Raw genomic sequence first — 24,264 nt, 5'->3', positions numbered from 1 at the left:
GCAGTTACTAGAAAAATAGAAGATATGGAAGTATCATGGATATCCAGAGTCTACTTCCTGTTATGGTCTTATCATCCACTTACCTTGAACAAGCCACCTAAATGTTTACTTTCCTATGCTTTAGTTTTCATCTCATTAGGTTATTCAAAAAGTTAACCATAAAAATACAATTCTCAATATTATTTATATGAAGCTATATCAAAATAAAACTCTCTGAATTCTCAGAATTTCTGCTTGTTGTACCAACACCATTCACTCTAAAACATTTGACCAAATTCAAGTACTACCAAAGCCTGGTACACACTTTAGTGTCCTTTATCTTCTCTTATGATCTGATTTTTCACAATAACAAAGAAAGAATAGGAAGCAACAGGAAGCTAGGGGCAGAAACTCTAGTTTATATCTTAGGTAATTGTTCCATGACACAACAATTCTGCCCTAGTAATTCTGCTAACTTAGGAACTATAAATGAGGATTCAGTGAAACCAGTGAACTGGACCACTTTGTGGGTTGAAAAAGAGGTTTCCTGGAGGAAATCAAACTGTTCAACTTCCTCTGAGAACAGAATGCTGTGGTGGGCAAGTGAGTGGATTTTATATGATTGTCAGCAAGACAATATGGGGCTCATTGAGCTGACACAGGCTGTTAGGATTAATGTGGGACTAGATGCCCCTGCCCTACATAGCTGAGTGTTGGGGGCAGTTAAAGGACTATTGTGGGTTTCCTGATAAATAGAAACCAGCCTTGAGAGACTCCTGAGGAATGCTGAGTTTAGGCTTCTGTTTACCCAATAACAGTCCTTCTTTTCCCCAATCAGAGCCCTTCCTGGATTATACTCAGGTTATCATTTAGGACCATTTTTGAAGCCCATTTTGGACCTAACAGATATTTTGTTTAGTACTTACATACAAACTTACTGATTATAAATTTTGAACTCATTCACACTTGTGTTTGGCCAATATATATTAAATACCTAGGGAATGGATTGGTACACAGAGGATAGCAAGATAAAACAATAGATAACTATTCTATTTTACCTACTTCATGCCAAGAAATTATGTAAAAGCATGTTAAAGAGATGAGCAGAGATCTAAGAAACTTCCCATTAAAACTGTTAGCTGTAAAAATCTAGGTTCAAACACTTTCAATCTCTTTCATCAAAATATTTGGGATCAAAAGTATTTCAAAGTTCTCAATGTCTACCATTCTGCAATGTTTCTATAGATCTTACTGGTTGAGAATTTCACATTTAAAAATTCAAAATGAAATAGTCTCCAAAGCCTGAGAAATGTTTTGAATATCATGTCAGGGGTCAGGAGCACTTGTCTAAGGAACTGATACAAAATTTCCAAATGTAAACAAGGAAAGTAAGGCTGTCAGGTCAGTCAAAGAGTGATTTGATGACCTTCCTCAAAGACAGGGTTTGGAACCCGCAGTGTGGACTTCAATACCCTGTTCTGACATGTGATATGTCAAAAAAAAATTCCTGCTAAATGTCTGTCTAGTACAGAAACCAAGGACATACTTTTCAACCAGTGCAAAGCCTTTTGTTCCCAAGCAAGCTATAGCATGCAGAGAAGACAGCCTTTATGTAGACACAATCACTTGACACTTAAGTATATTTGCTGTGAGAAGAATGAACAAGAGGACATGGTTTATACTATCTTGAATTCTGTTAGAAAGGGAAGCAAGGAGAATAATGCAAAATACTGTCAGATTTGGGGTAGGACTAAAGGTGGGAGAGATACTAGCTGCTGTAGTTAATGAAACAAAGAAGTGGGATTCACTATACACTATGATGTGATTAAAATTCATGCTTATTTCATTAGTATGACAAAATTATAAGGATAATGATTACAACTTAAATGTTATGTTCTCAAGAGGATCAGATGACGGCATTGGAAACAAAAGTAAACAGGTAGGTGAGATCAGTACATAAATTACATAAATATTCTTTCAATGCAGAACATTACTTCAGCAATAAGAAAATGACAGTATTTCTAATTTATTATTTATAATATTCTTTTGGTATATGTTTTATTATAAGTAGATGTGGACTTATAAAGAATGTAAGAATCATAAAGTTTAAATTTTATGTTTAATTTTCTCTTGAAAATCAGTTTTGCATAATATTTTACCTTATCACAAGGAGTGATGTGAAAAAGCCTGTTTCAGATTGACAATTTAAATTTAAGTTTTGTAAGAATGTCTATGGAGGGATCCTATGATACACACAAATCTGCTGGTCAAGTTGCGGGGTCAGTTCTCACCTTCTACCTTCACTTGGGCTCTGAGAATTGATTGTGGTAGGTTAAGTTCCTGCCTTTAAGCAACAGCTCCTTTACTTACTTAACCTTCTTAACCATGCCAAGATTCACAATCTTCATGTTATTTTGAATTGTGTCATGCCCTTCATACTGCCTAGAAGGTGAATCATGAAGCATCTTTATGGGAGCCATGTTAAATCAGTGAACGCTACTTCATCATGTTGTTATCCTGATAGGATGAGCCCTAGCTTTTTGGGTGTAGACATCTATGTCAGCAATGAAGAAATAAATGTGTTATCATTCCGCTGGCTATTATATATTCATAGACAAAAGTAATTACACACTCCCAGCTTGTGTTGATCAAATGTAAAGCTGTGTATTAAACTTGGAAAAAACAAAGAGTAAGATGTAACCAAAACATACATAACATGACAGTCATTACACACAGTGAAGTATCCAAATCATCACATAACTCATTGGGAGATAACCACTATAATTTACAATTGACCTAGTAGAAAACATTTTCATTCTCTTATTTTTTGTCTTCATACACATAAAGACACATTTTGTGGAAAAATGCATTTGGTGATGACTTTAAATCTATGCTTTCTTTTCATAAGCCTAAGTAAATGAACACAATTTTTATAATGTGAATTATATTTGTTATGGGTAAACATCAGGCATTTCTTTAGGATTATAACATATCTACAGATTACATGGAAAGAATATTTACCTTGAATTAATCTTATCTTGAAATGGCTTTGTGCTTGGGTTAAGATAAATATTGTTTGCTTATCTATATAGAATAGATGTCATAAATCACACTCTAGTAGAAATTTTTGGAAGTGAAGGTTAATAGAAGGGCTATTTAGAAAAAGAGATAGGGCTTAGTTTAAAATGGTACTGAAGAAGTGAAAAATTGGTGAGTTTTACTGCAAACACATATCTGGCTTCTAGTGACACCAAAATGATAAGAATATCTTTAGCCACGTGTATTTCTTTAAAACAGCCAGTCTGTGGCTTTACAAAGTAACAAAGACATACTTTGCTGTGACTCTAAAATTTACTAATATTCTGTAAATATATGTGTATGCCTTCATGATAAACCTTTGTACTTGTGTTCATTGTATTGCTGTATGTTTATAGGAGTGTATTTAATTTAAGACACATGCAGACAATAATTTTTCATTTTTTTGTTTTCAAAGTATTCTTCAGCATATTTTTACCAGTTAGAATTTTTCTTCTTTTTTAAAAACTTAACATAGAACTAATTATTTGTACTAATGAGTAATAGTATCTGGCCATTCATTTAGTATACTAGTAACAAACACTGAGATTACAGGAAAAAAATTCTTTTCTTCAATAGACTCATATTTTAGCCATTTGTTAAGAAAAGTTTCCTTTTAGGCTTGAAAACTGCTTCCTCAAATAACTCACATGTTATTCCAAGTTTTCCATTAGCACTTACCATCATACAAATAATCATGTCTATTCCATGAGACCATAGTATTCAATTTCTATTAATTTTGAATAGCCTACAGGGTCAGATTTCTGGTGAAATGCATTAGTGAAACAATAAATGCCTGTCAAATTATTTTATATATTTCTGTATAAAATGGGTATGTGTATACATATAGACAATTTATATTGCAAAATTCCTTATAACTTTTTGTGTCTCTTCAATTACATTAACTTCAAAAGTGGCTAAAGCAGTCACTTACATGAGGTTTTGGCATGCAATATGAAGAAATACTTTTAAACTTCTCATTTTACTTCAGAAAAAGTTTTCTCATTTGTTTGTGTCTTAGTTAGGGTTTATTGCTGTGAAGAGACACCCTGACCATGGCAACACTTATAAAGGGAAGAATTTAATTGAATTTGGCTTACAGTTTCAAAGGTTTAGTCCATTATCATCATAGTGAGAAGCATGACAGCATGCAGGTAGACATGGTGCTGGAGAAGGAGCTAAGAGTTCTACATCTTAATCTGCAGGCAACAGGAAGTGAACTGTGTGCCACACTGGGTGTAGCTTAAACATATGGACCCCACAGCCTTCCTCCACAGTGACACAAGTCCAACAACAAGGTGACACTCCAAGGCCAGACCTCCCAACAATGACATTCCATGTGCACCAAGCATTCAAACACATGAGTCTATGGGAGCCATACCTCTTCAAACCACCACAGTTTGCATAAATATCTCTTACTATGAGATTCAGTTTTGAAATGGCAGATGACTCTCCCGGCCCAAATTTAACAGATTTAGAGAACATTTGTAATAAAAATGAAGTAAGTGTGAGTTGATTTGAGGATGCTAGGCACTTGTGTGTGAACATTCTATGACTTTAAAATACGGACTTTCTTAAAAGTGGGGAATGGTGAGTTTTATTTCCGAAGGCAGTACCAAGAAATTATCCAAGGAAGATAAGATAGCAAACTTTGTCTTTTACGTTAACATGACAATTATAATAAATAATACTTTAGAATGTCAATGTATAGAAAGCAATGAACCATTTAGATTTTTTATAATAAAAATACACCCTTTAGAATTTTGAGAATGAAAATGTACATAGTTTACACATCTTAGAACAATAAATCAAGAGCAGTGGCTCATGTTGGTAATCTCAGCAGATATAAGACTGAGATTAAGTTGAGTTTGAGGCCAATCTCTATTACAAAGTGAGTATTAGACCTGATGTTGTGAGACTCTAGAATTAAAAAAGGAAGACTCTCTGCTGCTTTACAGATTTAGAGTATTTTTACATTTCTTATACTAGATAATATATTTACAGTTATGATTTGTACATAAATATTTATTTGAAAACCCATCTATTTTCTGTTTTAAACATTAATAAAATTTCCCAATGCCAGTAAATATACTAAATAAAGCATGTATTTCCATTGTGAAACTATTCTTAGAATTAAGAGTCAGACCTGAATATTTATAAATTCATTTTCAGTTAGTTTTATTTAGTATTCTACTGTGTTTTTATATGTTATCGTTTAACATTACACTTGTATTTCACTTAGTTTAAGAAACTTCATCTTTCAAAATACATGTTCTAGTTTCTGTTTCTTTTTAAAGTTCTGTGATGGAATTTTCTCTTCCTGTATGCTCAAGTATAGTTTGCAATGTTTTGCTTTTAAATACCATCATGATACTCGAAAGCCTTTTGTACTAGTAAGAAAAGAAATTTGGGGGATTTTTATTTTCTACTATATTACATTGGTTCTATCACTAAAAGGTTTGCAAAGGGAGAAAGGTGCATGAAGAGGGTAGTTCATATTTATTAACAGTACAATGCAATCTCCTAAACGATTTCAATTAAAAAGACTCTTCCATATCTTCCCACTAAAATGTAAAGTGTCTATTATCACTATTTTGCCTCTCCTAAAGCATTTTCATGCAGGGATTACAAATTTTCTCCTATTTGCCTATTTTCTGATTTTGGTATATTGAATAGACCCTAGGGATTTGTGTACTTACTTATACATGATGAAAGATAAGCAAACTGAATAGGACCATTTGGTTAATTGGCTCAAATCTAGTATGACTAAATGTAAATTCAAGTTTTGTACTCTTGACATTTAATAGACCCCTTTAAACTGCACTTGGAATGTTTCTTTTTAAGATTAAAATCTTACTTTGTGTTTATATGTATAATTATCCAGGGTTACACTATGAACCATGATTTAAACTGAGGCATAAATAAATAGTAAGGGTATGTATTGATAGCTACAGAAAAAAAGGTGACTTATCATTTTATAGAATTTTAAAATATGCTCTAGTTATAGAGGCTGAATAAACTAAAATTCAACTATTTTAGCTTTTATTAACTAAGTAAAGAAAGGCAAAATATAACAGTTTTCTAAAAAAAAAAAGTCCCTTATACTTTCTAATGTTTGATATAGAGAAGATAATTGACAGAGTGTACTGTAATAATCTGATGATGAAAAATCAAACATGTATAGTTTATAAACTTAAAATCATACCTTTTTATCATAGTCTCTGCTGCCTTTTACTGAAGCAAGATACAGTTTAACATTTGCAGATTTGAACAGTCAAAATTATGACACATAAGGAAAATAATATGAACATTTGAAACATATACTTCTAGAACTCATTTCAAGAATTCAACAAATATGTCATTTTCAATAAATGTAGTAAAATATTCTTACCTTAGAAAATTGTGCATTTATCCATTTTGTGAATGTTTTCTTTTGAACATCTTCTCTTTCATCTATTTTGTAAAATAAACAAAATTAAAAGTTATAACCAAGCATAGCTTATATTTTGCAACCAAAATAATTTTCAAGTAACATGTGTTAATGTTATTTTAAATTTAGTGTTAATGTCATTGATAAATGAAGTTGAACATGAATGATGTTCAAATTGGGTATTTAATTGAAAAGTATATTTAAAATTATTTGATATAGCCAGAAGATCCACACTCATTCAAATATAAGAACATTGCTGAAATCAGTCTCATCTAATAATGGGGTATTATTTATCCCTTGATATAATAGTCATGCTAATATAATTAAAGGAAACTATATTGCAGTATTTATTTATCAAATATAATCCTGGTCCTTTCTCTCTGCTCTCTTCTTCATTTTTGAATCAAGAATTATTTATTCCTTTACAACTACTATATCCTCTAACACAGGCCTGACCTTCATATAAGAAAGGCTCCCTAGCAACCAGGAGCAATGGCTTAGTTACCTTTGTATTTTATTTTCTACACAAATTAAGAACTCAGGAAACACTATTTGACAAACATAAATGCTTTAAGTGTGGGGGGGCAATCCTACAAGTGTAAAATTTCTAGTGCTTCCTTCTGTCTAAAGTCAGGAAATTGCAAATGCAAATGACATTTCCTAGTTTACAAATAAAAACTCAAAAGAAAAATCTCCACAGATTTATACCAATGGATGAGGTTGAGAAATTAATAAGAAACAGCTTTATAAAAGCCATCATTACAGAATTATTTGTTTTCCCAAGCTGGAAATTACTGTTGAGATAAATAGACAGAAAAAAATTTACCTTCATTATTAAAATATGTTCTTCAAAGTCTCGTATCAGTTAATAATCAATAAATCAGTACATCTATACAATATGTAAGAATTGAAGACTTCAGATATTATTTACTTAGGTCAAACAGACTGTTATGAAAATACCTCAAAATGTAAACATTTTTCTCATATAATTTTCAGTAGTAAACTTTCATTCTTTCTCTTAAAAACATACAAAATATTGCAAATAAGTGCTTTTCCCTAACAAATGTGTTCATACACTAAATTGACATCTCCCTTTAAATCAAGCTATGAGGCAGGGCGGTGGTGGCATATACCTTTAATCCCAGCACTCAGGAGGCAAAGGCAAGCAGATCTCTGTGAGTTCAAGGCCAGCCTGGTCTACAGAGCAAGATCCAGGAAAGATGCCAAAGCTACACAGAGAAACCCTGTCTCAAAAAAACCCACGAATATATATATATGAATCCACAAGAAGGGTAACTCTTAGATGGAAAATTTTATTATTCTTCATAAAATACATTCTTATTTAACTATGTTATACCCATAGGCTGCTACTATACATATGGTTAATTTCAGCATTAACCATATGATATTACACAAATCAGAAATGTACAATGTGGAAGCCTCTCTTTTGTTGACAGATTTGAATAAATAAAAATAGACTAATATTTTAAGCCTAATTGTTCCTCTCTATTACTATAAATTCCATACCATTCTTTTCCAATCAATAAATGAAGAAATGGAATATTTCAAATGGTCAGATTTTAACTGGCTTGACACAAAATTCTAGACAAATACCTCTCAATGTTATATAGGGCTATTCCTGAACATAAATAAACTTATTTGCAATTCCAATTTTTTTCATTCAAATACATGAGTATTCTATGGCATACACCAGAGAGAAGATAAGTCTGTGATGTATTAAACATATTTTGTCCACAACGAAATTCATGTTGCAGCTTAGTACAATCATATGGTTATACTTGGAACTGGGGTTTAATGGGTGGTGCTTGAGCCAAGATGCAGAAACTGCCTGAATTGATCAATGCCTTCTAACAGAGTGAGTTCTTACTCTCACATGACTAGCTTAACAACTGAATATAGTAATTATGAAATGGTTATGATTTGACTATTCTTGACTTTTATTCACCCTAAAGAAAGAGGGCACTAGAAGACCAAAGAAAAGATTTTGTCCTAGTACAGATTGGTGAACCAGTACGTTTACTAGGGTTAATTACATGAACATTAGAACCTAAAAGGCAGCTGTACCACCAGGAAGTTGTCTGAACAATTTATGGCAGCTTTCTCACTAAGAGTCCCAACTGCATTGTAATAAGTTGCACCACTAAAGATTTCCTTGCACGATTTATGGGTAGCCACACTACTGAAGAGTTCCCGTAAGCAATCATTTTATTTTATGTCTTCTGTAACCTCTAGAAGTGAGAGGAGGCTCTGATGTATCTAGTGAACAAGGTTCAATAGCTCAGTGAGCCTTTGTACCCCTTCCATGTGAGAACATGGAAGCACTGTACATTAAATCCCGGATCCAAATACAGCCATATGAATGTATTAAGCTCCAACATGAATTTTGTTGTGGGCAAAATATGTTTAATACATAACAGACTCATCTTTTCTATGATGCATGACTGCTATACTATTAAGATCTCATAGCACTGATGACAAACACAGTGATTTATTGGGCAATGATCATGTCCAACTCAGAGGAAGCAGATATATAACAGTGATAAAGAAAGGTTACTCCTTCTGTGTGCAATCTCTGAAAGTAAGTGTTAGGCCTTTGCATTTCTACAATGGGTCCTTCACCAGAAGCTGAACAAGATCTAGAAACATTATGAACTTTTAGAAGTATGAGTCAAAATAAAATGTCCTTCTGAATAAATAACATAATCCCAGAAATTTTGTTACAGCAATAGAAAATGTACCAAAAGAGTATTTGAAAGTACACAAGTACACTCAGATGTTTTAAAACATAGCAAATGACCTCTAAAATAAGCCATTTGAAGGTAGTTGTTCCGAAGGCTTTTAGGTGAAAAAAGAATTGTGATTTCATTTTCAATTAATTTCAAACTCCATATACAAAGCACTGAAGGCAGCATAGAAACCTTGACATTATGAGCCAAATGTTATTTATCTACTGTATAAATAGCAGTAAATGTGAGGTTCTGCATACAAATACCTTCAGGAAATATCCTGTTTCAATTATCATCTTTCATAGCAGAAAAATACATCTGCAATGAATTACTTGCTAATGTTTTACTTTGGAGTAGTAGCATTTTAAATATGATAAATATGATTATCATTCATTTTATTATAGCTACAAAATCTAGAATGATTATTAGTGTCTTATTGCTCAATAACTGTTTTTACAACATTTCAATCAATCTGCATGCTATTTGCTGTTTTTATACTAGAAGATAAACTCAGAATAAATAAATCTAGTATTATGAAGAATAAATTAGACAATGATCATTTGAGTCAAAGTCCATAGTTTTCATTTTGATTAGGTATGCCTTTACATCATAATTTGTTATTAAATTGTATAGAATGTCATAAAATAATCAAAGCAACAAAAGTTGAACATATGCAAACAAATTCAAGACAAGCACAAGTTTAGAGGCTCAATTTGAACAACCTAGACTTCTATGCATGCTGTAATGTATATGAAAACATCTTGGAATTTTATAATAGACAATTTAAATGTCCATATAAATTTATCAAGAATTAGCCGGGCAGTGGTGGCGCACGCCTTTAATCCCAGCACTCGGGAGGCAGAGTCAGGCGGATCTCTGTGAGTTCGAGGCCAGCCTGGTCTCCAAAGCGAGTTCCAGGAAAGGTGCAAAGCTACACAGAGAAACCCTGTCTTGAAAAACCAAAAAAAAAAAAAAATTATCAAGAATTGCACACAGTACCTCCCTCATGATGCTGGATAATTTAATTGACATACCATGTTCCCACCTTTACTATTGGACATTTAGTGTGTTTTTTTTAAACACACTATTTTTTTTTTAATTTTTTTTTAAAAAATGTGACAGCATAAAAATATTTTTATTAAATTAAATTTATTTTCATTCACTCATTATAACTATATTAATGTGGTACCATTAGATATTTTAACACATATATATGTGTGATATCTAAATAAAGATAAACATATCTGTCTCCTCAAATCTTTATCATTTCTTTATAGAGAAACCTTTCTGGGACTGGTTAGATGATTAGATGCTTGGCATACAAGCATAAGGCTGGAGAACTAGAATTCAGTACCCACTTAAATACCAGGGTTACATGGTGACTTATCTGCTCTTCCAGTGCTGGTAGTACAGACAGAGAATCCCTGGAGTAAGCAAGACATTTAAATTATCTATATAAGTGAGGTCTGGGTTGAACTGAGAGACTTGCTTGAATGAAAAATATAGAGAATGATTGGAGAGAACTCTAGATGCCAACTTCTGGCCTCCACATGAACATGAATGCTCACACAGATATATCTGAATACAAACACATGAAAATGAAACTTCCAAAATCTTTCCTTCTAGATATTAGAAGTATAGAGTAAGTAATTATTAATTATAGACACCCTCCAATACAACACTCTAAGACATCTTTCTTATAATTAACAATAACTTATGACACATTAATCGTGCCTTCTCATCTCTCCCTCATTTTCTACTCTTCCTACTCTGGTAGACACTATTTGAGTTTTATGACATTTGTTAAGCATGGAAATATGCTTTCCCGAATCATCATGCTCAATGTACTCTTACTTGAGAGCATGAGGTAAAGATGTCTGAATTACTTTTTCTTCTTTTCTTTCATAAACCTTAGGCTGTTCTGGAATTTTTAATCTAGATTAGGGTAAATTTGAATTTCTGATATTTCTGCCTCTATCTCCTGAATGCTGGAATTACAGGCATGATACCCAATATCAAAATTCTCTGAACTTCTGTATTACAATCTCAATGGCAGATATTGTTTGTTTTGATTTTAAGTGATTAATACCAGGATAAATATAAAAATATACCTGTTATTTGCATTTATGTGACATAATGAAGTAGAACATATTTCATATAATCATAATAAATATACATTTATTCTGCTTCTTTTTACTTTGCTCAAAATATCATATCCTCTGTTTCTGTATCTTTTTAATACTAGATCCTTTAGACTGAGAGAATTAGACTTAGAGAACGCATGAATAGTACTTAAATATTTCAATCATCAATGCCATTTAATTGTCTGATAAAGGTAACAAATATTTTCTATTAAAATTTCTATATAGAAACATTTCCAGTTTCACGCAGTTTATTTCTGCAGAAGATTAGTATCAAAATAAAATGCAAGATAACAATCATTAGCACAAATTAAGCTACTAACTCTCAGTTAATGAAGAAAGATATTTTTTCAAAGTGATTATCCTAGTTTGAGTTAATATTGCTGTGATAAAACATCATGCCCAAAGCAAGTTGTGGAGGAAAGGGTTTATTTGGCTTACACTTCTACATCACTGTTCATCATTAAAGGAAGTCAGGACAAGAACTCAAATAGGGCAGGAACCTGGAGGCAGGAGCTGATACAGAGGCCCTGGAGGGTTACTACTTACTGGTCTGATCCTCATTGCTTGTTCAATATACTTTCTTATAGAACTCAGGACCTCCAGTGCAGGGGTGGCCACATACACAATGGGCTGGGCCCATCAACACCAATTACTAATTAAGAAAATGTTCTACAGGCATGTCTATAGCTTGATCTTATTGTGGCACTTTCTCCACCTAGGTTCCCTCATCTGAGATGACTAGTTTATGTCAAGTTGACATAAAACTAGCCAATACAGTGGTCATAACCAATTTTTATTTTTATCTTTTTATTATGCTAAAGGTTTATAATATTATAAGATTCAATCTATACTTTCTAGTGTTCCATTGTATACTTGCAATTACTCTATGATTGACACATGTTGGCCATACATATACAAATCACTATGGAGACTACTTTCATGTTTTAAGAGGATGAATATTGCTGTGGAATGTCATTCTCTATGCTGTGAATGTGTATTACTCTGATTGGTTGATAAATAAAGCTGTTTGGCCAATGGTGAGGCAGAATAAGGTTAGGCAGGAAATTCCAACTAGAGAAAGAGGAAGGAGAAAGGCAGAGCTAGGAGACACTGCTAGCCATCACCAGAAGAAGCAAGATGTAAAGTACCGGTAAGCCACAAGCCCCGTGGCAAAGTATAGATTTATAGAAATGGGTTAATTTAAGATGTAAGAGCTAGCTAGTGAGAATCCTGACCCATTAGGCCATATAAATTGAAATAATATAAGCCTCTGTGTGTTTATTTGGGTCCAAGTGGCCATCGGCTGGCCGGGACATAGGAAAACTTTCAGCTACAGAGTATTACTGTAGACACGTTATGTGTAATAAAAATGTGAAATCATCAATGAAGTAAATAAGAAGACGATAAAGTGAAATATGTCATTGAAAAGTGATTATGCACCAGGTGGTGGTGATGCACACCTTTAATCCCAGCACTCGGGAGGCAGAGGCAGGCGGATCTCTGTGAGTTCGAGGCCAGCCTGGGCTACCAAGTGAGTTCCAGGAAAAGGCGCAAAGCTACACAGAGAAACCCTGTCTCGAAAAACCAAAAAAAAAAAAAAAAAAAGTGATTATGCATGTTCTTGCTCAGTTATTTCAAACAGCATTTTTTCTCATTTTCTCTTGAGAGTTTTATAACTAACTTCTTTTCACTCATAAAAATATTCCTGAGCATATTAATTTGAGAGGCAATGAAGAAAATCTCTCTTAAAAAAATTTACTTGAAAACTGTTCCCTAGGGATGTCAGGGAGTGAAGAACTACTACTTCATAAATTGCTAAAAGTGATCAATATTTTATTTTATCCTCTCTATGGGAAAATTTCACATAAAATTATCTTTCTACTATGACATAAAACATGTACATCTTCTCACAATTAACCACTTCTGGCAGTCAATTTTATTCAATATATCTAGCGCTTTATGTCTCCTGAGATTAGTACATCAACCTTTAACCTGTTAACTTTTATATTCTTGAAACCCTCAGGAATATGAATGAAGGATACATCCAAATGTGATATTCATTATTCCCAAGAGAAATTACTGCAGAAAAATATTATTAGGAGCCAAACTGAAAGAGCATTAAGTGAGGAGACCTAGCTTCCATTCCCACTAAAAGATGTACTAGAATTCTGGCCTTAAAATAACTAGCCCTCATTCTGTTTTACTTTGAAATGAGGACATTAATTACTTTTTATATCATGGACCCATTATTGTAATTTAATGAAATGATTTGTAGAATTATTTCTGTGACAGTTACACGCAGAACATATAGTATTTGTGGCCACTTAACTAGTTTTTGAGAATACAAATGAGAGTCAGTCTCTGGCAAAGTTTACAACCTGATAGAAACTATAAATAAAGTATTTTACAAGAATAAGAATATATATTTCCAGAAAGGTATTACAGGGGTAGAGAGAAAGGGATATTCAGCTACTTGTGTGTTAGGGGAGCCATTTTAGAGAAGGTGACAATCAATTTGAGTCTAGCTGAATGTATGCAAACACAAAAGGAAAATGTTGGGGAGGAAATGATAAATTTTGACAAGTGAGAAACAAGGAATAGAACACTGAGAAATCAAGTCATGCTTCTCATCCAATTCAATTTTATATTGACTCACTCAAACCCATAAACAGGGAAGTTAAATGGATTAAATCGTAGAAGATTATGATAAAATGATAATGGAGGCTCTCTCTATGACCCGACCTCTTGTCTGCTACCTGATAAAGTAATGTAAGTGAGGGTCACCCGGTGGTTTGAGAATAGCCTCCATAGGCTCACATATTTTAATGCTTGGTCACCAGGGCATGGCACTGTTTGATAGGATAAGGAGGTAAGGCTTTGTTGAAAGAAGTAAGTCACTAGGGGTAGACTTTGAGATTTCAAGAGCCCAAGCCAGGCTCAGTGGCTCTCTCTTCCTGGAACCTGAGGATCCAGATATAGAACTCTCAGCTACTTCGTCAGTGACATGTCTACCTGTATGCCACTATGCTTCACATCATAATGACAATGGAATAAATCTCTGAGAACTCTAAGGAAGCCCCAATTAAATGCTTCCCTTTCCTTCATGTAATTGCTGTGTCATGGTATCTCTTCACAGCAACAGAACACTAAGACAGAAGTTGGTACCAGGGAGTAGGGTATTACTGTGATAGGCCTGACCATTCTGCTTGTTTGCAAAATGTGGACTTTGGATTAGGAAAACAGTTGAATGCATTAAGCAGGGGGTTAAATGGGCCACACTATTAGGAGCATTGAAGACAGAGGTGCAGAGAGCAATGTAGATTATGATGGCCTGGTTCAAAAGTTTTCAGAGGAGAAGAGTGTTAGTAAATGGCCTCGTGACTGTTCTTGTGGTATTTTGGCAAAGAATGTGGCCACTTTCTGCCTTTATCCCCCCAAAAAAAATCTTCCTGAGGCTAAACTGAAGAGATTTTTATTAAAGACATTTGCAGAGGAGATTTCAAGACAGCCTAGTATTGGCTGTGTCGCACAGTTATTCGTGGCCAGATCTAAAATGAAAAGAAGCAATCTGAGCAAGGAAAAATACAAATTCTTCAGTTTGAGAAGAAAAGGAGTACTAGGAAGTATAATGGAGCTAAGTCCAGTGCACAAGGAAATAAAAGTTTAAAGAAAAACCTGATATTAAATAAAATAAAGGGAGAGGTGATACCAGGGAAAGATGTTATCCAGCTAAGCTCCTAACTTATGAAAAGCAACTAAACAAAAGATTAATCGTGAAGGAAACTATCTAAAAGAAAAAAACTGATGAAAATACATTTGAACAAAGAGGTCAATTTCCAGCCCCAGTGAACAGCAGAATTTGGCAGCTTTGGCCATGTGGGTCTGGCTTTAGGTCAGGATGCAAGAAAGGAGTTGTGAAATATTCCTCCATGGTCAAGGAAAGCTGCTGAGGCCAGTTGTGTGTCAGGGTGTCCCTGTATAGATGCCCAGAGAGGCCAATGCATGAATCTGTGAAGTTGAAGCCTGGATTGTCTTGGTGAACCCAAGATGTTGGAGATGCCAGAGTAATGGAATACTTGTCAAGGAGAGCTGCTAACAGGAAGTGGAACCAGCCTGAGAGGAAGAAATGTGTCACAGTCAACAAAGCTGAAAGGTATTGGAGATCTGAAGAGGATTTTGACATCAGACATAGAGATGCAGAGTTTGGAGGTTGCCCAACTGGTTTTTGGTCTTTCTTTGATCCAGTATTTCCTATACTCCCTTTCCTCCCTTTTGGAACAGTAATGTATATCCTGTGCCATTATATGTTGAAAGTATGTGATCTGCTTTTTTATTTTGATTTTATAGGGGATACAGTTGAGAGATTGCATGAGTCTCAGAAGAGACTTTGATCTTTGAAAATTTAAGCCATGTTGAGACTGTTACAGACTGTGTGAACTTTAGAAGTTGACTATATGCGTTTGGCATTATGATATGGCTACAAATCTAGTGGAGTCAGGGAGAGGAATGTGCTGGTTTGGATGAGAATGGACTCCAGAGGTTCATAGATTTGAATGCTGAGTCACCAGAGAGTAGCGCTATTTGAAAGGATTAGAGGGTGTGCCCGTGTTGGAGAAGTTGTGGTCTTATTGGAAAAGTGTTCACTGGGGGTTGATTTTGAAGTTTCAAAAGCCCAAGTTAGGTCCAGTGGCTCTGTCTTTCTGTTGTCTGAAGATCTGGGTGTACATCAGCTACATCTCTAGCACCATATCTGCCTGCATGTAACCATGCTCCTTGCAATGATGACGATGGACAAAATCTCTACAAAAGCCCAGTTAAATGTTTTCTTTTATAAGAACTGCCATGATCATGTTGTCTTTTCACAATAATAAGACACTGCTTAATACAGTCCCTAACATTGCAGAGAAAATAAACAATTCTGTGAACACGATTATGCCCATTGCATAAAGCAATGAGATATAACCTGTGTGCCAAGAAATTTTTCAGTATCCATGTGCCCTGTTACTCATTTTAAACACATCAAGAATGTTTTCATTGCTTAATTTATGGTACATAAACTAATGGATTTTCTTGTAATAGTTTCATATATATGACATATTATTCTCTATTACATTCTCTCTTTCTTGTTTCTTCCTCCTACTGATTAACCCACTTCTCTAATGATCTTGTTTGTGCTGGAGAATGTTTATATTTGGCATGTGTGTTGGTTAATATATTAATTAAAAATACTTATCATTTATGCAAAACAATATAAAAGTTAGGCATACAAGAGGATGTTAAAAATCAGTAGTTAAGAAATATACATAGTGAAGAATGACAAGGAGACATGATTTCATTTCACTTAAAAAGAAATACGAAGTCACATGGAAGAACTATTAATTTTATAGACTATTTTGTACTCCTATTATACATGAGGGGGAGATAATGAGATAAGAATTATAGAAAAATAATGGTAAATATTAGATAAGACTATGTAATACTTGGAATCATTATAAAGGAAGGCTCTAAACTCAGGACATACATAGAAAATAGATTTGTCATGTTATTAATGATACAAAATAGCAATGTCAAGTCAAAAAGGTTAGAATGAAAAATGGTATAAAAAAACACCTTCCATTAAACCTGAGTAATAGCCTTTGATCTTAGAATTTTAGATTTAGAGGGCATAAAGTGACATTGGTGGTCAGTTTGTAATGAGGATGACTAAACTAATTAAACTTACACACAAAGAACAGAAAAAACTGTAGTGTCAAAGAGGTCCCTCATTTGCCATTCACTCTGCAACCAATGCAATGCATTTTCACTACTCATAATCATACTAAAGTTGTTCATAATAACATTATATCCTTTCTCATTTTCAAGAAAGTAGCTGTCCAGATCAGAACTACATTTCTACCACTTAGCATAGAATATTTACATCTGATGTTCAGTAAAGATGTTTAAGTTAATGAAGTCCACATTTTCTTTTCACTTCTCCTTTTCCTCCTCTGCAGATATTAATTCTATTAACCCATGGTAAACAGAATAGTGGTTCCCTCCCAAAGTCACCCACTTCCTAATCCTAATACCTCTGAATAGATTATGTTACACAAAAATGGGGAATTTGGGTTATGGGTGGAATTTGACTTAATAATCAACCAATTCTTGATAGGAAGATTATCCAGAATTATCGAGTGAGACAAGTAAAGTCACAGGGGCTCTTAAACAAAACAAACTACTTGGCCTGACAAGGCAAACCCGAGATAGCAGCATGGGAAAAACATGGCTATGATCTGCTGTTTTGAGGATGTAGAAGGAAGTCTGAGATGAGGAATGTGTGAAATATCTAGGAACTACAGTAAAGAAAGAGATTTTTTTTTCCTCACATTGTGTAGAGGATGCCTTGATCTCAGCTCACATAGATCCAGTTTCGATTTCTGAACTGCAGATCTGATTGATATTAAATTAATATAGTTTCGATGTCTTAAATGTTTGATAAGTTGTATAACAGGAATAGAAAATAATATATAAAGTTCCATTACTGCTTACAAAGCAAACATGCACTGACTCCTACTTGTGATGAACAACAACTCTGAGGAAGATAGTCATTCTCTTCTCTTTTCTCTCCTGCATACTGAAAGAATGGAACATAGAAGGTATACATGTTTACGTGTAGTTCTGCTGATAAGTCCTCCGATTTTTAAAATAAATAGGGTTCTGTCATATTAAGAATAAGTAACTTGAAAAGTCCTGATTCTTTCTTTTTTGTTAAAGGTCATTTACATTCATTGTATTTTATTAATGAAATTTGGAAATAATTATTTCAATGGGTTTCACATTTTACTAAACAATGTTTTTGAGAATCCACTGACTAACGTATTTCTCAGATGCTACAACATTGATACATAACATATTCAGTTTAACAGAACATTCTATGTGCAAGCTAGCTAATGGACTAATATCCAAAAATATATCAAGGACTCATGAAACTAGACATCAGCAACCAAACAATCCAATTAAAAATTGGGTACAGATCTTAGCAGAGAATTCTCAGTAGATAATCTTAAATGGCTAAGAAACACTTGAAGAAATGTTCAACATCCTTAGCCATCAGAGAAATGCAAATCAAAACTACTTTGAGATTCTATGTTACATCTGTCAGAATAGCTAAGATCAGTAACAGAAGTGACAGCTCATGCTGATGAGTATATGGAGCAAAGGATCATTCTTCATTGCTGGTGGGAGTAGAAACTTGTAAAGTCACTGTGGAAATCAATATGGTGGTTCCTCAGAAAATTGGGAATTAACTTACCTCAAGACCCAGCTATACCACTCTTGGGCATATACCCAAAGAGCACTCAACCCTTCCACAAGGACACTTGTTAAACTATTTTAATTGCATCTTTATTCATAATAGCTGGTCACTAGAAACAACTTATATGTCCCTCAACTGAAGAGTGGATAAAGAAAATATGGTACATTTACACAATGGAGAATTAATCAGCTCTTTAAAAATGACATCATGACATTTGCTGGCAAATGGATGCAGCTAGAAAAAATTCATTCTGAGAGGTGTAACCCAGATCCAGAAAGACAAACATGGCATGTACTCACTTATAAGTGGATATTAGCTGTTAAGTAAATGGTAATCATGCTACAATCCACAGACCTAGAGAGACCAGGTAACAAGGAGAGCTCCTAGAAAGATGCATGGATTTCTCTGAGAAGAAAAAATAGAATAGATTCTATGGGTAGACTGGGGGCATGTGGGAATAGGAAATAGAAGGGGTTAGGTGGATGTGAGTCCGAGAGAGAGAGAGGGAGGGAGGGAGGGAGAGAGAGAGAGAGAGAGAGAGAGAGAGAGAGAGAGAGAGAGAGAGAGAAGGAGAGAGAGAGAGAGGGAACATGGAGAGACAACTGGAATTGGAGGGCATTTAGGAAACCTAGTGCAGTGGAAACTTCCTGGAATCTATGACGGTGACCCTAATGAAGGACTCCTAATAATGAAGGATATGGAACCTGAACCATCCATCTTCTGTAACCAGACAAGGCTTCCAATGGTTGGACAAGAACAACAACCCAGTCACAAAACCTTCCACCTACAGTCTGCCCAGTCAGAAAGGTGTGCTGGGGAAATGATGGTACAGAACTCGTGTAAGTGGCCAACCAATAACTGGTCGAATTTGTGGCTAGTGCCATGGACAGAGAGAGTCCATGCCTGGCACTGCCTTGATGACCAGGAACAGAAGACTAGGTAGCCTAGAGACCTAGGGTAGAACCAAACATTACTAGCCAAAAAACAAAATCAAAAACAAAAACAAACAAACAAACAAACAAACAAAAATGATTAAATGGTTCCTAATGATATTCTGCTATATTAAGATGGGTACCTAGCCCAGTTGTCATCAGAGAGGCTTCCTCTGGCAGCTGATGGGAGCAGATGCAGAGACCCACAGCCAAACATTAAGCACAGACAGAGCCCAGATTGGAGGTCTTCATCTTATCCCTCCCCTGGAAGTTGGGGAATCTCATGGAAGAAGGGAGGAGGAACTGTGGGAAACCAGAGTTTTCAAGGGTACTATGAGAGCATGCCCTTTGAAATAATGTAAACAGGACTTATAGGAGCTCACAGACTGAAGCAGCAATTGTGGAGCCTGCAAGGGTCTGGGCTAGGTCCTCTGCATACATGTTGTGGTTGTTGGCTTGGTGTTTTTGTGAGACTCCTGACAGTGGGAGTGTTGGGTGTCTCTGATTCTTTTGCCAGCTCTTGGAACCCCTTTTCTCCTACTGGGTTTTCTTGCCTGGCCTTGATGTGAGGGTATGTGCCTGGTCTTATTGTATCTTGTTGTCTTGTGTCCAATTTATGTTCCTGGGAGACCTGGTCTTTTCTGGAGGAAACAGAGGGTGCGATGGTGTGTTAAATCTATGGAAGGAGGTACTAGGTGGAGTGGAGGGAGGAGAAGCTTTGGGGTATATTAAAAAAATAAAGCATCCTTTGTTTTACATCTAGTATCCACCTATGTGTGAGTACATACCATGTTTGTCTTTCTGAGTCTGGGTTACCTCACTCAGGATGATTTTTTTCTAGATCCATCCATTTGCCTGCTAACCTCATGATGTCATTGTTTTTCTCTGCTGAGTAGTACTCCATTGTATATACGTACCCCATTTCATGAACTATGAACCAGTAGCTGAGGAGCCCCCATGGAACTGGATCAGACCCTTTGGATAAGTGAGACAGTTGATTAGCTTGAACTGTTTGGGAGGCCCCCAGGCAGTGGGACCGGGACCTGTCCTTAGTGCATGAGCTGGCTTTTTGGAGCCTGGGCCTATGCTGGGACATTTTGCTCAGCCTGGGTGAAGGGAGGAGGGGACTGAACCTGCCTGGACTGAATCTACCAGGCTGAGCTGAATCCCCAGGGGAGTCCTTGCCCTGGAGGAGGTGGGAATGGGAGGTGAATTAGGGGGAGGGCAGGGGGAGAGGAGGGAGGACAGGGGAATCCGTAGCTGATATGTAAAATTAAATTAATTATAAATTTAAAAAAATTATAAAATAAAGAATCCATTGATTGTTGTATCTATGGTGTTTAATACCTTATCCCAGCATTTTCCACAGGAGCTGTAGACTAGGTGTTAAAGCTGTATACATCCCAGAAGTCCCCAACTTTCTAAGTAGAAACACAGCTGGTCTATAACTTAATTTCTTGGTCTAATGGTGGCCTTTCTCTGCTGATATGGAAGACAGGTTGATATTCAGGATTTTTTCAGGTGACATTAAGAGTCAAAATGTCTGTACCTACCATGACATGTGAGCAGTTTTGCTATTCAGTTGAGAGAGAAAATTTTCACTTAAGTGTGATAATGAGCTGCCCATAGGCACTGTCCCAGCTTTGCCTTTCAACTGTGCACAGTTTCAACTATTTTCACTCTGTGGATAATGTGACAAACCCCACAAATCTAATTTCTTTTAGAAAAACTCTTTTTTTAGCTTTTTTTCTTTTTTACTGAAAATAGATTTTTTCATACAATATATTCTGATTATTGTTTCCCTTCCTCCTTCCTTGATGAAGTAAGAAATCAGCTTTGCTCTGAAGATTAATTCATGGTAGAGAGACAGAAAGGATATAAAAGAAGAACTGTGTAACAAAAGGAGCAAGTGTAACTGGCAGAACATGAGAGAGAAGAATGCTCGTTCATTCAACTCCACGGCAAAGTATGAAAGTGGCAGAGATGATTAGAGGGACAAGGAAACTAACAGACAACTAACTTTTGAAGTTTTTGGTAGCCCAGGCTGGCCTCGAACTCACAGAGATCCGCCTGGCTCTGCCTCCCGAGTGCTGGGATTAAAGGCGTGCGCCACCACTGCCCGGCTTGAAGTTTTTAATATTGAACCTAGGGGAGGACTGAGAGCCAAGTATAATTTTAAGCACATGAATAAAAATATCATATTGGAATTTTGGAAATAGTTTTTACACTATGGGGAATTCTTGTGAAAGGTAAGACTGGAAACCAGACCAATTAGTAGATTATAGCAATCATTTATGTGAGAAGAGATGGTTGGTGGCTTAGCTAGTGATTTACAGAGGTGTTGAAAAGTGAGTATCTATATGAAAAAAATCGAAGAAATGTTATTGATAAGAATAATTACATGATGGGAAGTGAGAGAGGGGCAATAGTAATACTCATGTTCATCATATTAGAGTGTAGACATCCAGGAAGAAGGGGATCCTGCTCTGTGTTAATGAGGGGATGGTAAACTTTGGGGGATACTGAGGTTTGTGTGTGTTGAGACCAAAACAAAAGTGATAGGTATGGTAAACAACTGGATATAGCAGTCAGAAGATCAAAAGACAATTTTGAGTTCAAGTAAAGATTTAGAAGACATAAGCAAATAAGTAGTAACTGAAAACCTTGTAGTGACTGACATTACTAAAAAAAAATCCACAGACTTTCTAATCTTCTGATACATATGTAGTTCTTTGCCATGGTTCTCCTTCTAACACAAAGATTTCTTCCTAATATTTTTTGCTGACTTACGTGCCATTCATCTTGGAAACTTTGGCATTCAGTGAGGGTCCCATTACCATCTCTTCTTTGTTTCATACACTTGGTTTATTCTTACTAAGCAAAGAAACTGTCAAACCTCACCATGACCACCTCTACCTATTGACAGAGATTCGAAATCTGTTTTACACCATAGACTTCAAGCTCACAAAGCTAACTATAGATTATACCACCACATAGATGAGGTATAAAGTAGCTTAGCAATATCATTCACCTTCAATAAATTCACCTATAGTCTCCTACTGATTAATGTCACTTCTGTCCATCGACTAACAACTAAGTGACTCTCATATCCTTAAGCAACTATAAGAAATATTTACCACATTATTTACAATGGTGTGTAGTATTCTTCACATTCTGACTTCAAGTGATTTTTCTGAATTTAATCTATCAAGCCAATTGGCAGTCACATATATTCCTTGCCTTATTTGTACCTACCAGGTCTTCTGTAGGTGCATACACCATGTCTTTCTCTGAATAAGCCATACACTTTCTTACTTTAGACTTTTGTTCTCAGAGTCCCTAGAATAAAAACTTTCACTGTTTTTGATATAGTTCAAATGAGAGGATTTTCCAAATTATTCTTTTCTCTCTGTATAATTCATGAGTCAAAACTTCTAGTGTAAATATGCAATTAGCATTTTCTAATTTACATATATATTTTCATAAACAAAGGCTTTGTATACACACACGCACATGTACACACACACACAGCTCCTTAACTCCTTATTCTTTTAATTTTTGCATCCCAAATTATTCAAATCCTCTCTAAATGTAATCGTGCCTGTCATATAACATGATATATGCAAGAACAAATATTATCATATCAAAGATGTTTAAACAAATCAAATATTTATTCAATGGTGTAATTGAATCATACATCTACAAAGTTCTAGGCCAACTTTTATCTTCTGAAATTTGACCCTGTGACTAAAGAATTTCTACTCTTCATTATTATTAAGCAGAAAAAAGGTAAGATAGAGAATATGTCTTGAAAGCAATTTGCCTTGAATTTTCTGGAAGAATTATAGTTTTGATAAACTGTCAAGCCTCCTAATACAATATAAAGGGCTATAAATTATGTGTAACCCTTTGATTCCTCCCTTTTTTCATGTAGGTCATTTGTTTGTTATTGTAGAGAATTGACTAAGCCCCCCCTCAAAAAAAAAAAAAACAACATGAAGAGCTAAGTTAGATCATGTTGAATAAACATTCCCCTCACCCACTGCTTTTTAATAATAAAATTTATGCCAAATTAGCAAATTGAAACAATGGACAGAGATTTTAATCACAATTTCCTGTCCATAAAAATCACATTGTAGCCATTATGTAAATTAATACAAGAATCTAACACTATTTTATGCATAACTTCGGAAATTCCCATGAAACAAGATATAAAAACAGTAAAGTAACAGTGTCACACTTGAGTAGAAAATGAATTAGAATTATCAGACTATAAGAGAAAATACTAAATGTCATAAGTCGGAGAAAAATTGCATTATGGTAGATGATACAAAGGGTTCATTCTTGTTACTTTAAAATTCCATGTACGGGATACAATGTAGACTAGTGTTTGAATACATTCAGTATTTAAATATATTCAAATGGCCCAGCTTCAAATTTGTGACCATGGCAAGTTATTTAACTGCTCATTGACCTTAACCTTGCTGGCTCTTATTTTTTTTTTTTCATTTGCATCACAGTAATCATCACAGTCATACAGAATTATGAAGAATGAATATGTCACATTTTTTATACACAGTGGAGAAAAGGAAGAGAGAAGGTCTAAAACTGTTTGTTTTCAGTTATATCATAAATTCCCATTGTGATTCATAAACTGAATAAC

General features: G+C 34.9%; 1 protein-coding gene across 8 annotated transcripts in view; it reads right to left on the bottom strand.

The window, feature by feature from the left end:
* Positions 1–24,264, bottom strand: part of Dmd (dystrophin) — a 2,092,376-nt gene that overhangs the window by 1,906,486 nt on the left and 161,626 nt on the right. For all 8 annotated transcript variants that reach the window (XM_059250112.1, XM_059250109.1, XM_059250111.1 and 5 more), the window contains exon 2: positions 6,446–6,507. In XM_059250112.1, coding sequence (XP_059106095.1) covers positions 6,446–6,507 — 62 coding nt within the window. The remainder of the gene's footprint in view (positions 1–6,445; positions 6,508–24,264) is intronic.

Source organism: Peromyscus eremicus, chromosome X, assembly GCF_949786415.1.
Source record: "Peromyscus eremicus chromosome X, PerEre_H2_v1, whole genome shotgun sequence".
Taxonomy (NCBI): Eukaryota; Metazoa; Chordata; class Mammalia; order Rodentia; family Cricetidae; genus Peromyscus; species Peromyscus eremicus.
Note: the sequence above shows the minus strand (reverse complement) of the source record. Positions and strands in the feature narration are given on the sequence as shown.